The 13,993-nt window shown below is 48.2% G+C and overlaps 1 protein-coding gene across 2 annotated transcripts in view; it reads left to right on the top strand.

Moving 5' to 3' along the window:
- MYH9 (myosin heavy chain 9) overlaps nucleotides 1-13,993 on the top strand; it is a 419,875-nt gene that overhangs the window by 241,763 nt on the left and 164,119 nt on the right. For both annotated transcript variants that reach the window (XM_029590410.1, XM_029590411.1), the window contains exon 16: nucleotides 376-569. In XM_029590410.1, coding sequence (XP_029446270.1) covers nucleotides 376-569 — 194 coding nt within the window. The remainder of the gene's footprint in view (nucleotides 1-375; nucleotides 570-13,993) is intronic.

Genomic DNA, 13,993 nt, shown 5'->3' with positions numbered 1-13,993 from the left:
ACAATGAATTTTCAGCTTTTAATTTGATTCCACATGTATCCAATGTTCAGTATATTTTGATGACTTACCTAGATGGTAGTCATTTTGTAGTGAGTGTTCTAAGCAGGTAAATCTAGATCCCCGTGGCAAGCCCATTTAAGTACAAAGTGTTTGAGGCTGTTATCCATATTTAGAGGCACCTACAAGCAAGCATGCTTCCAGTCCCTGTTACCTGAAAGTTTAATGTAACAGGCTTTAGCAGCTGCCAAATAAAGGTATAAAGGGTCTTTTTTTAATATATTTCACTTATTGAAAGTTGCGTATAAAGGATTCTAAAGCTGTTTCAGATTTTGTCTCTAGGCAGAGCTTTTTTCTAATACTACTTTTCCTTTCCAGTTGATCGCATTGTTGGATTAGATCAGGTTGCTGGCATAGCAGACACTGCCCTACCTGGGGCCTTTAAGACTAGGAAAGGTATGTTTAGGACAGTAGGCCAGCTGTACAAGGAGCAACTTTCGAAGCTGATGGCCACCTTGAGGAACACCAACCCCAACTTTGTACGCTGTATCATCCCAAACCATGAGAAAAAGGTAGGTGGTATTTCTCCTGTTGCCATACACTGCTACCTAAATTTAAATTTGCTAATGCTTTTGAATAGTATGTTAATACTGATTGCAGTGGACTGAAGGGCTGCTGATTAGGCCTGAAACACATGAAGACAGCTATGAGAAACTTGGCTAATGATTTATTTTTATCCATTGAGTCTAGTCTCATTTTGACCACTAAGATAAGAGAAAAATCTATTCTATCATTCTCAGATTTCAGCATGAATTTCTAATTTAAAACACTAATGCAAGGTTTTTGCTTTACTATTTGTTTCCTGAACCCTAAAAAGATAGAGCTGTAGATTTTAGTTAAAACTGAATTCCTCTGCACTCAGACAAGCCAATCCACACCCGTGAGTTATGCACTCCTACCAGCAGATGAAGACTGAGAAGCTGACTTGCTGACATCACTGACACACAGCCCTGCCTCAAAATCAGTTCGACAGTATTCTCATTTATATGTAGATGGTGGACATGCATCTCCTTTGGGATTTGCTTGTAGCAAAAAAATAAATAATAATTTAGGCCTCCCAGGTCCTCCTTCCCTGTTTTCCTCTGCATCTCCCCCCTTCTCCCTCTTTTTCTGGGAAGTTAGTGTAGAGTGAAGGCAGCTCAGTGGGTTGAGTAGCTTTTGCCTAGGCCCCACTGTTCATTATAGTTGGCTGAACAGAGCCTGGTTTCTTTTCTTGTGCACTTAGGCATGTGCACGTATTCTCTTCATGTGGCGGTGTCCTGACATGGGCCAGCATTTGAGTGCATATTTGTGCCTATACACCCTGGCGGCGTTGGGGAGCACACAAGTTGCCTAGAGCTGAATGCAGGAAAACTATGGTGCCGGGGACAGAGTCTAAGCACATTGCTATCTGTGAGACTATGCCTGTCAGTGCTGTTCAGATGCTCAAGGTGATTTGGCTTCTACAGATTTTGCCGACATTAGGGGACATACCCTTGACCCTTGTTTCTGATGACAGAGGCATCCCTGAGAGGGGTCAATGCCAGTTTTGAGCCTGTGGGCCCTGGGTGGAATTTTTCCAGGGCTTGCAGGCTTTTTCTGCAGAGGTGCCCAGCAGAGGCGAAGCAACCTATTAAAGGATCAAATGCTCAGGTCTCCCACTTGTTAGCTACTGCAGGCAAACTCTGCAGTGAGGCTATCCCTGAAGATGTTCAGGAGTATGTGGATCATATGTTGGATGGCTTCAATGGAGACTTGGTTTTCTCCTCTCTAGAAGAGGGAGAAATTCCACCTGATTTGGAGCCACATGGAACTCTACTCCGCTTTTATCACAGATGAGTTGCTGGGTCTGACTCAGACCCTGAAGACACTTGGTGTGGACAGGGGAGACTCTACAGGACTTACGAAAGAAAGATCCCATATTTGCCACTTTACACAAAGCATCCTGTTTCCTTTCCTGGATCCAATTCATGAGTTAATTGAGCTTAAGTGGAATGTTTCGGAGGCAACTTTTAAAGGGGTGCTAGCCCTTAGAGCCACAGATTCCCCTGGCACTCCTGATGCATATGGGACCTTTGGTGCCATTGCACCCCCCCCCCAGTCCTACTAGTGCCTACAGTGGTGCCACAGAGGCAGTCAGGCTCTTGGCACAAAACACCGCAGGGGGGTCCACATCAATGTCTCCGGATGATGCCCCCATGATCCCTAGGAGGGGGAGGGATCCTCTTCCTTGAAAGAGGACTCTGAGGATTTGCCTTTTGAACCCCCCCCCCCCCCCCCAGAGGAGAGGCATAAATCTCCACCAGAGGACCTGACCTTCGCAGGAGTCTGTAAAGGCCATGGCAAATAGTGCCTTTCCAGCTCTTAACAGAGCATGATTCCAAGCAAGAAATGGTGTCTGCCAGTGCACAATATATTCAGTTGGTCATCCTGCTCTGGGAACACCCCATTTCCATCCCTCCAGTAAGCTGGGAGACTGACTAGATAGTCAGCCAACCAGTGGGTTGAACTCAGTCAACTTCACCACTGGTTGGAGGTGGAAAATACTTTAAAAAAAAAAAAAAAAAAGCAGAAGTTATATATTCATGCTTCAGCCCCTCTGGATTGTGAGCACAGAGCCCTGGATGCTCTAGGAAGAAGGGTCTTCCAAGGCTCCATGTTGGCAGCCAGAATCACCTGTTATGAGCTTTGTATGAGCCAATATTCCAGAAATCTCTAGAAACAAGTCCTAGGATATGGTGGAATACCTCCCACAGCAGTTTCAAGACTATTTCTGGAAGGTAATCCAACAGCGCCTTGAATGTGACAAACACGAAGTCTGTTCTGTGTGTTTGAAACAGCAACAATAGTTGTGGCAGCTGGCATTGGGGCCCCGCGTATGTCCTGGCTTCATGCTTCTGATATCCAGCCCGAAGTACAAGATCATCTGGCAGACCTGCCCTGTACCAGGGAGAAATCTGTTCAGAGACAAATTCAAGGAAGCGATGGCACAGCTTAAGGACACTCATGAAACCCTTCAGTAGTTATCAGTCAGCACATCTGACCCCAGGCCTCTGGCCAAAAGCCAGCTCAATAGTACATGAGACGCCCGTTTTATTGGCCACGGAAGTATTATCCGCCACCTTTTAGAAGCAGATCACAATGGGTACCAGCTAGGGCAAAAGCAAGACAGCCACATGTCCCCGTCCCCCCCCCCCCCCCCAACAGTCCTGCCACGGGGTTTTGACTGGAAGCGGGAGAGTTTGAACTAGCAATCCCTACCCCAGGGCACCAACCCTCCAGTGGGTCAGTGCCTTGGCTTTTTGTCAACTGATGGGTTTGTCATCTCAGACCAGGTCCTGTCCATAGTTAGACAGGGATACAGATTACATTTCCATAAGACTCCATCACAATCTCTTCCATGCCCCCAGTGGAGATTTACAGAGACTCAGCAAATACTTTGGTTAGAGCTCTCCATCCTCTTATTGGCTCGTGCAGTCGAACTGGTGCCTTCAAATCAGCAGGGTGATGGATTCTACTCCAGGTATTTCCTGATCCCCATGAAAGCCAGTTGCCTTACTAGCTCTAAGGGCATTGAACTAAAATTCAAAATGGTCTTGTGTATTCTGATCCTTCTCAGGGCCAGACTGGCTCTGATGAACATGCCTATATTCCCATTTCTCCCAGGGATCAGAAGAGATCTCTGCTTTCTGGTAGGAGGGAAACACTACCAGTATCTGGAGCTGTCTTTTGGCCTTGTATTGGCACCCTGTGCCTTCACAAAATGCCTAGTAGTGATGGGGGCTTATCTCAGGAGACGAGTACATATCTTCCCCTACCTTGATGATTGGTAACTCCAGATGGGGGGGCATTACATTCCCTGCACTCCACCATACATGCTCTGGAGGACCTGGGATTTAATCAACTACCTGAAATCCCATTTTCTGCCCTGCAGTTGGACTTCATTGAGGCCAGGTTTGATACAGTCCAGGCAAAGGCTGCCTTGCCCTGGGGCCAAGCATTGAACCTAGTTTTCCTAGCAGGGGTGATTTCTCGATGCCATGTCTCAGCACACCAGATCCTGCATTTCTGGGACATATGGCAACAATGGTCCATGTCATGCCTTTTGCTCGGCTACACATGCAAAGTGGACATTGCGCTTTGTGGTAACAGGCCACCCAGGACCCTCAGGCTTGTATTTTGGTCACCACACCACTTTGGAAATCCCTTGTGTGGTGGCAGACCCTGTCCAACCTGGAAAAGGGGATGCCTTTCCAGGTCACTCAGCCATAAATTCTTAACCACAGATGCTTCTCACATGGGTTGGGGGGCCCTTGTTGCGGACCTCAGTACCCAGAGCCAATGGTCCTTGCAGGAGCAGTGTCTCCAGATCAAATTCTGGGAGCTCTGGACAATCTGGTATGCCCTTTATCAGTTTGAACAAGGATTACCTTGTTGGCTAAGTGGTCCCAGAATGCCCAGTCAAGGGGCAATGTGGTACTTCAACAAGCGGGGAGGAATGGGTTCGTTCTTCCTCTGCCAGGTTGTAGTACAGATCTGGTCCTGGGCTCTTGCAGGGCATGTTTCCATGAGCTGTGTTCCTCCCAGGGACAGACTACATCCTGGTGGATTTGATTAGGACCTTCCAGCCCCACAAATGGTCCCCCACAGGTGGAAGATGCAGACCGCATCTTCTACCTGTGGGTGGGAACCCTGAACATAAGAACATAAGAAATTGCCATGCTGGGTCAGACCAAGGGTCCATCAAGCCCAGCATCCTGTTTCCAACAGAGGCCAAACCAGGCCACAAGAACCTGGCAATTACCCAAACACCTAGAAGATCCCATGCTACTGATGCAATTAATAGCAGTGACTATTCCCTAAGTAAACTTGATTAATAGCAGTTAATGGACTTCTCTTCCAAGAACTTATCCAAACCTTTTTTGAACCCAGCTACACTAACTGCACTAACCACATCCTCTGGCAACAAATTCCAGAGATTTATTGTGCGTTGAGTGAAAAAGAATTTTCTCCGATTAGATCTGTTTGCTTCCCCGGACAACAAGAAAGAGGATCGGTTCTGCTCTGGTCAAGGCAGACAGGAGGTCGAGATCAGATGCCTTCTCACGTCACTGGGGCACTGGCCTCCTATATGCATATCCCTCACTGCCACTAATCTTGAAGATGCTCCAGAAACTTCAACAGGACCAAGGCACCATGAGCCTTGTTGGCAGTGTCAAATCTGGTTCCCACTCCTGCAAGATCTGACCTCACGTCCTCCGATCCAGCTGGGGACCACTCTAGACCTGATCACACAGGATTAGGGCAGGCTACTGCCACCCCAGCCTATGAACCTTGTCCCTCATGGCATGGATGTTGATGGGTGACCCTACAGACTCTTGGTCTTTTGGACGTGTATCTTGAGTGCTGGTGGATTTCCGGGAGGAGATCTTACCATCTCAAGTGGAAATGGTTCTCTGTTTGGTGTGGGGAAAGGATTGGAACCGTTCTCATGCTCCACACTGAGATTTTTGGACTACCTGTTGCACCTGTCTGAGGCTGGCTTGAAGACCACTTCTGTGAGCTCACCTTAGAGCCATAGGGGCATATTGGGGGATAGATGGCAGATCCTCCTCCATCCATCTGTCATGGGGCAGTTTATGCAAGGTTTACTACAGCTCAAGCCCCCAATCTGACCCCCAGTGGCCTCCTGGGTCCTCAGCATGGTTTTGACTCATCTCATGAGGGCTCTGTTTGAGCCCTTGAGGTCTTGCAACCTGAAGTACCTATCCAGAGAGGTTCTTCCTGGTGGTGGTCACCTCAGCACACAGAATCAGTGAACTTCAGACTTTGGTGTCATAGCCACCTTATACAAAGCTTTTTCATAAGGTGGGTTTGCGTACGCATCCGAAGTTCCTTCCGAAGGTGGTCACAGAGTTCCATCTCAATCAATCCATTGTCGTGCCCACCATTTTTCCAGGACCACGCTCTCACCAGGGTGAGCATGTCCTGCACAGTCTAGACTGTAAAAGGGCCCTGGCCTTTTACTTGGACTGGATGGCATCTCACTGCCAGACCACACATTTTCTCTTTTTACAAGAACAAGTTGGGAGTTGCAGTATCCAAGCAGACCTTATCGAACTGGCTAGCGGTCTGTATTGCTTTCTGCTATGCACAAGTGGGACTGCAACTTGAGGGCCATGTCAAGGCTCATTTGGTAGGAGCCATGTCTGCCTCGGTAGCTCACTCGCGTGTGCAGTATCTGTACAGGAGATCTACAGGGCGGTGACTTAGTTCTCTCCACACCTCTGCTTCCCATTACTATTTGGATAAAGATGGACGACATAAGTCATTTGTCAGTTGGTAGTCCGTAATCTTTTCCAGCTTCAAAACCCAACTCTCCCTACCTTGGGCCCTGGTTTGGGTTCAGGCTTTCTCCCAGTGTTATAGCAGCACTAATTGTGTGCCTTATGTTTAGGAGCAGCCTGTAGCTACACATTTATCCATGTGTGAGGACCTCCATCCTGCTTGTCCTTGGAGAAAGAGGAGTTGCTTACCTGTAATAGGTGTTCTCCAAGGACAGGAGGATGTTAGTCCTTACAAAACCTGCCCTGCGGAGTTGGTTTTCTTTAGATTTCTCTGGTTTTATTTTATTTTTCATGAATTCTATGATAAGACTGAAGAGGGACTGCTGCATAGATTGTGGCATGCTGGGCATGCTTAATGTGCTAGTCAGTTTCTAGAAACTTTGACAAAAGCTTTGTGCTGGGCTCATCTGATGTTGCCCATATGTGAGGACTAACATCCTGCTGTTCTTGGAGAACACCTGTTACAGGTAAACAACTCTGCTTTCTTCTGAAGTGAATTCCACTTTGTTTCAGGCCAGGAAACTTTCTACATCTATAGCTTGTTAAGGCTTGGCATGTTCAAGAACTGATGTGAAGAGCGAGGTTCTCACAATCTTAGTTGAAATTCCACTAATTGGAATTTTTGCAGGAAGGTTTGATTAAAGACTTGGCTTTAAACACTTTGAAGGTGCTATAGTGGCAGGTCAATAGTGGTCCCTTGTCTTCCCATCCAGATGTGTCTAGATTTTTGAAGGGAGTAAAGCATGTCACTGGTGCCTCTTTGGGACCTTAATCTGGTCTTGTGTTTTTTGACGGGTCCTACATTTCAGCCACTGCATAGTCTTTGTGGCTGCTCACCCTAAACAGTTTTTCTCCCAGGACAAGCAGGATGGTAGTCCTCACATATGGGTGACATCAGATGGAGCCCTGTCATGGAACACTTTTGTCAGTTTCTAGAACTTTCACTGGCACACTGATCATGCCCAGCATGCCACTAACCCTGCAGCCAGCAGGGGTCCCCCTTCAGTCCTTTTTTTTTCCCATGCAGCAGTTCATCATGGTTTAGGAGCTCTGAGAAATTTCTCACAACTTTCCTCACAGAACTATTTAAAGTTTATTTTCTCAAAAATCAATCAGCGGGGTCCCCCATCGCGCTCCGTTCCCGCCGCTTGATAAGTGTGTTTTCCGATACTTGTGGTCTGTTCTTGGCGGTTTTCCACTTCAGTGCTCAGTCACAGACCGTGCGCCTGCCAAATTTTAACATGGCGACCAGGTTTAGAAAATGTCCCGGTGTCTGAGAACCATGTTCATAATGGACCCACATGAAGTATGTTGTGCTTAGGCCTCTTGCACGACATTAGTCTATGCTCTTCTTGTGCACAAATGACCCCCAAAGGCCGTCACGCTCACCTGGACAAAATGGAGCAGTTGTTTGCTTCAAAACAGACTGCTCAAGCGCCACCAACCGTGGAGGGTCCATTGACCTTGGAGACTATTCGCCAGGAGCACTGTGGACAGGGTGACCATCAGTCACAGACTCCGATGACATCGGCGTCATCGTCCTCTATGCCGGGGAAAGACCGGACCAAGTACCGAGGGGAAACATCTGCACTGGGCATCCTTGACTGGTGCTGGCATAGACTTCCATTGAGCTTCCTGCAAAGAGGGCCTGGGGAGAGGAGCCCCATACTCCTCTGGACCCGGGACCCTTAGGCATTCCCTACCTGTAGAGGCTCTGACGCCTAGCCTGCCTCCTACCATGATCGCTGTGACACCCATGCCAGCTTCCCAGGAGGAATTGGACTGCATGGTCCAAGAGGCAGTGCTTAAAGCCTTACGAGGCTTCCAATCACCACCGGCCCCAGAACCGGCTCCCTCGATGGTGGCACTGCTCCTCTAGCGCCTCAATATGCTCATAGGTGCCTTATCGACGACTCTGCCACTGGACATGCTGGCATCGAGTTGTCCATCGAGGCCAGCATGGCCCGATTCCAGTACCAGGTTCTTCGGAGGAAGGATCTATTCCTGGCCACGTCCCTCCACAGGAACTATCTATGCTGGAGCCCATGCCGGGGCTATCAGTACCCAAGCCCACCTCCTCTACCCAGATGTCCTCTATGCCGTCGCAGATTCCATCAATGCCAAGGCCACATCCATCGATGCCTTCTCACTTTGGCATGCTTCCTTCACCGGTAGAAGGCAAAAGTCCCTATAATCCATGAGGCAATGCATCCTCAGATTCATCATGGGCATCAGAGGACCTACTCTCAGAGCCTTCACCACCAGAGGAAAGGCAAAGATCTCCTGCAGAAGACCTCTTCTTTGCCAGCTTTGTCAGATGTCTGAGACTATACCTTTTACACTGGTCACAGAGGAAGATGTGAGCCATAAAATGTTGGAGGTCTTTCTTTTGGAGCATGTACAAATTGTAATACCTACAGCACCTGAATGTAAACCGATGTGATCTCAGATCGAATGCCGGTATATAAAAAAATAATAAATAGCAATACGGGTACATGAAGGTCTTTTGGACCTCATGGCACAGCCTGTGGGAACATCCAGGTACGGTACCCCCAGTTAATAAAAAGACAGATGCTACCTACCTGGTTCAAAAAACCTCAGGTTTTCAAGTCAGCTGCCCCACCACTCTAGTTGTGGAATCAGCTCAGAAAAAGGCTAAACGGTCGCGTCCACATTCTTCTGCCCCTCCTGATACGGAATAGAAAGCATTGGATGCTTTTGGACACAGGATTTTCCAAGGGTCAATGTTATCGCAAATTGCAGCATATCAACTATACATGACCCAATATAATAGAAATCTCTGGAAACAAGTCCAAGAGATTGCAGAGACACTACCACAGCAACAAGAAGCCTTGTGCTCCATCCTACAAAAAGGAATGGAAGCAGGTAAACATAAATTAGAGCTGCCTACAATTCTTTTGAAACAGCATCAAGAGTCTTGGCTGCAGGCATCAGTGCTAGACACTGGGCGTGGCTTAAGGCCTCAGACCTACGCCCGGAAGTGCAGGACAAACTGGCAGATCTACCATGTACCGGAGACAATCTGTTCAGGTATAAGATCCAGGATGCAGTGGCCCCAGTTAAAGGACCATCATGAGACCCTGTGCAGGTTAACTGTCTCCCCAGATGTTCCCTCCGTAGCCCGCAGGGCCACATGAAGAGAACCCAAGAAACAATTCTACAGGCCACGCAGATATTTTCCTCCTGCATCCTGTGCACAACCGGCTCTGGCACCTCAGAGGGGACATGCGCACCAAACTAGAACATCTAGTCCACAGCCAGCTCCACAAGCTGGCCCCGTGTCTGGATTTTGACTCTTTCCCAGAGAGCAGCAGCCATATTCCAGTGGGGGGCTGCCTGTGCCACTTTGCAACAAATTGGCATCCAATCACCATGGACCAGTGGGTACTGTACATCATAACCCATGGTTAGTCTAAATTTTTCAAAATTACTCCTGGTCTTCCCACCCAATCCATCCTGGAGTTGGATCAACCACACAGGAAAACTCGAGTCAGAGCTCTCAACCCTTCTGTCAGTCAGAGCCGTGGAACCAGTTCCACCAAATCAGCAAGGAAAAGGGTTCTACTCCAGATATTTCCTTATTCCAAAAAAGACTGGCAGCCTCCAGCCTATTCTGGACCTTCATGCCTTGAATACATTTCTTGGCAAAGAATGGTTCAGGATGGTATCCCTGGGCACCATGCTTCCTCTACTTCAACAAGGGGATTGGCTCCGCTCTCTGGACCTTCAGGACGCATACGCCCATATTGCGATCTCCCCTCATCACAAATATCTGCGATTTGTGGTGGGCCGTAGTCAATACAAGGTACTACCATTTGGCCTCGCCTCTGCGCTTCGAGTCTTTACGAAGTGCCTGGCAGTCGTGACTGCGGAGTTACACACAGGAGTATGTTTTTCTATACCTGGACGACTGGCTCATAAAAAGCCAGTCAAAACAAGGAGCCCTCGACTCGGTCTCATCATAAGGCTTCTAAACTCATTGGGATTTCTAATAAATTACACCAAATACCAATTGAGTGTCTCATATTCTCTCCTTTATAGGAGCAGACCTAGACACGACACTGTCCAGAGCATTCTTACCCAACGACCGTGTGCTTATGCTGTCAACCTTGCCAGCTTTATCTGCCATCAAGAGAGCCACATGCTCGGCCACATGGCATTGACCCAGTGTTCTGAAATCCCAGTGGTGACAAGCTACTCAGCTGATGTCGTCCCTGGTACACATAACCAGCCAGCTTCGTCTGTCCCTTGCCTGGTGGACACACAAAGCCAACTTACATGTGGGTCTTCCTTTTCAGCATCTGGCTCCTCGGGTGACCTTAACTACGGACACCTCCATCCTAGGTTGGGGAGTCAAAGGCCTTCAAACTCAAGGGATTTTGACAAGTCGAAGCATCCATCAAATCAACTTTCTGGAGCTTCAAGTGATGCGGTACACCCTTTATGCATTTCAGGATTACCTCTCCAACAAAGTTGTCCTGATTTAAACAGACAACCAAGTTGCAATATGGTACCTGAACAAACAGGGGGGCACGGGCTCTTATCTGCTTCGCTAGGAGGCAATGTAGATTTGGGCCTGGGCCCTGTCGCATTCCATTCTTCTGCAAGCCACTTATCTAGTAGGCACACAGAATGCACTGGCGGACCACCTCAGACATTTCCAGCCCCACGAATGGTCTCTGGATCCCCTCGGTTGCGAGCAGAATCTTCCACCGGTGGGGTCATCCGACCATTGAACTCTTTGTATCCAGTCAGAACCACAAAGTGGAAAGCTTCTGCTCCCTGCACAGGGACCAGCATGTACCAGTCGGGGATACCTTCACCCATCCCTAGAACAAAGGCCCGCTTTATGCATATCCTCTGATTCCGCTAATAAGCAAGACTCTTGTGAAGCTACAACAGGACTGGGGCTTAATGATTCTCATAGCCCCGTACTGGCCGCGCCAAATTAAGTTTCCCATACTTCGCGACCTTTCTGTCCAGGACCCCATTCGCCTGGGCACGTTGCCCAACCTCAGTACACAGAATCACAGAAAGTTACACTACCCAAACCTGCAGGCCCTCTCTCTAATGGCCTGGATATTGAAAGGCTGATACTACAGCCACTCAACCTTTCAAGTGACGTCTCTCAAGTCCTAGTAGCTTCACGGAAGCCTTCTATGTGGAATTCCTACCGCTCTAAATGGAAGAGATTTACCTTGTGGTCCACACAAGGGCTTGGATTCTTTTTCTTGCCCCACATAGTCTGTTGGAATATCTCTGGCACCTCTCAGAATCTGGTCTCCAGACACCTATCAGAGTACACCTTAGTGCCATCTCTGCTGACCATCAAGGAATAGGGGATGCCCTGATAACAGCTCAACCCCTGGTGAGTTGCTTCATGAGAGGCTTAGTACAGCTTAAGCCTCCTCTGCGTGGAATGGGACCTCAATGTCGTACTTGCACAGCTCATGCACACTCTTTTTGAGCCCTTGCACTCCTGTGAACTCAGATACCTTACGTGGAAAGTACTTTTCCTAGTAGCCATCACATCTGCTCACAGAGTGAGTTACAGGCCCTTGTGACCTCACCCTACACAAGGTTCCTTCATGCACACTCCGCACTCACCCTGAATTCCTTCCTAAGTTGGTAAGGTGGTAACTGATTTCCATTTAAATCAGTCCATAGTCTTGTCCATTTTCTTTCCAAGACCTCACGCTCACCCAGGTGAGTGAGCTCTCCTCACCTTGGACTGTAAGCATGCTCTTGTGTTTTACTTAGACCACACTACAGCCCACAGAAGTCCACCCAACTCTTTGTATCTTTTGATAAGAACAAACTTGGGAATGCGGTGGGCAAGCAAACACTGTCAAACTGGTTGGCAGACTGTATCGCATTCTGTTACCAGCAAGCAGGCCTTCCACTAAAGGGACGAGTGAAGGCACACTCAGAGCAATGGCAACGTCAGTAGCACACTGTTCAGTACTGATTGCTGACATCTGCAGGGCTGCGACATGGAGCTCACTACTGCCTGGACAAGGCTGGGCACCAGGATTCTGTCTTTGGCCAGTCTGTCCTAAGAAATGTTTCCAGTGTAGGAACTCAACTCATTCTACCTTGACCTGCTGTGAATTTCAGGCTGCCTCATCCTTGCCAACAGCACCCCAGTTGTGCCTGTTGCACATGTTCGGTGCTGCTTGGCCTCATACGTATGACTCAGCCTGTAGCTTGCTACTCACCCATAAGTGAGATTACCATCCTACTTGTCCTGGGAGAAAGCAGATTTGCTTACCTGTAATAGGTGTTCTCCCAGGACAGCAGGATGTTAGTCCTCACGAAACCCACCCGCCACCCCACAGAGTTGAGTTCGCTTATGTTTTGGTTTTTTTTTCCGCTCGTACTTTTGCCACAAACGAGACTGAAGGAGGGACCCCTGCTGGCTGCAGGGTTAGTGGCATTCTGGGCATGCTCAGTGTGCCAGTCAAAGTTCTAGAAACTTTGACAAGTGTTCTGTGACAGGGCTCCATCTGATACCCATATGAGGACTAACATCCTGCTCTCCTGGGAGGACACCTGTTACAGGTAAGCAATTCTGCTTTCTGGTAGCAATGGGTCTCCAAGCTGCAAGCTCTTCTTGCTGTGAGCAGTTTCTATGAATGACTCCAGGGGTGGTACAGCTTAGGACTTGTACCTTCTTTTTTGCCAGAAGTGGTTTCAGGGTGGCATTTGAATCAGTCTATTTCCCTGCCCATGCTGGACAGAGATAGATGAGCGTGATTGTATGTTGCAAGCCTTGGATGTTAAACATCTGGTGCAGTACTTGAAGATTTCTTGCTCTTTCAGGAAGTTTGGTCAACTGTGCTCCATGGTGGAGGTAAAGGACAACTGGCAACGCAGGGACTATAGCCTGTTGGGTGAAAAGTCATCACGGTTACCCAAGTGGATGCAGATGTCCCATTACCTAGACAGTTCAGGGCACATGCCACTAGAACTCAGGCAGTTAGTGGGTGGAACTCTCTCCTGTCAAGATTTGCTGAGCATTACCACTTAGATGTTAGGGCTCAGGACACAGCTTTTGCACATACAATGTTGACGGGACTGTGAGCAGCCTCCCACCCCTTTTGAAAGTAGCTTTGGTACATCCCAAGGATGTGGATTGTCCTGAGTGCAGAGGAAGGAGAAATTACTACTTTCCTGAGTTTCCTTTCCTCTAAGGAATGCAGGCCAATCCGCAAACCTCCCTGGGCTGCCTACTTTTAGTTTGTCCATTATATGCAGATGAAGTGTCGCCGTTCCTTTGGAAGGACTGATAAGTGACATAACCAGCTCCTAAGATTAGTTGATAACTATTTTGCTGAGCTCAGCAGATTCCCAGTTCGTTGGAAGCATGAGCAGTTGAGCATTACTAGTTATGTTCAAGTAAAACCAGTTTGTCCCAGTTTAGATTTCCTAGAGATACTGGCGGGCTGATGTCAGGGCAAGGCTATGTCAGTGACGTCAGCTTTATTCAGTCTTCGTCTGCTGGTAGGCATGCATAACCCTGGTGTGTTACTACTTACCTGATAACTTCCTTTCCTCAAAGGAAATTATCAGGTAAGTAGTAAGCTCTC

This window comes from Rhinatrema bivittatum, chromosome 2 (assembly GCF_901001135.1).
Source record: "Rhinatrema bivittatum chromosome 2, aRhiBiv1.1, whole genome shotgun sequence".
Classification (NCBI taxonomy): Eukaryota; Metazoa; Chordata; class Amphibia; order Gymnophiona; family Rhinatrematidae; genus Rhinatrema; species Rhinatrema bivittatum.
This window is presented reverse-complemented; position numbering and strand designations above follow the sequence as displayed.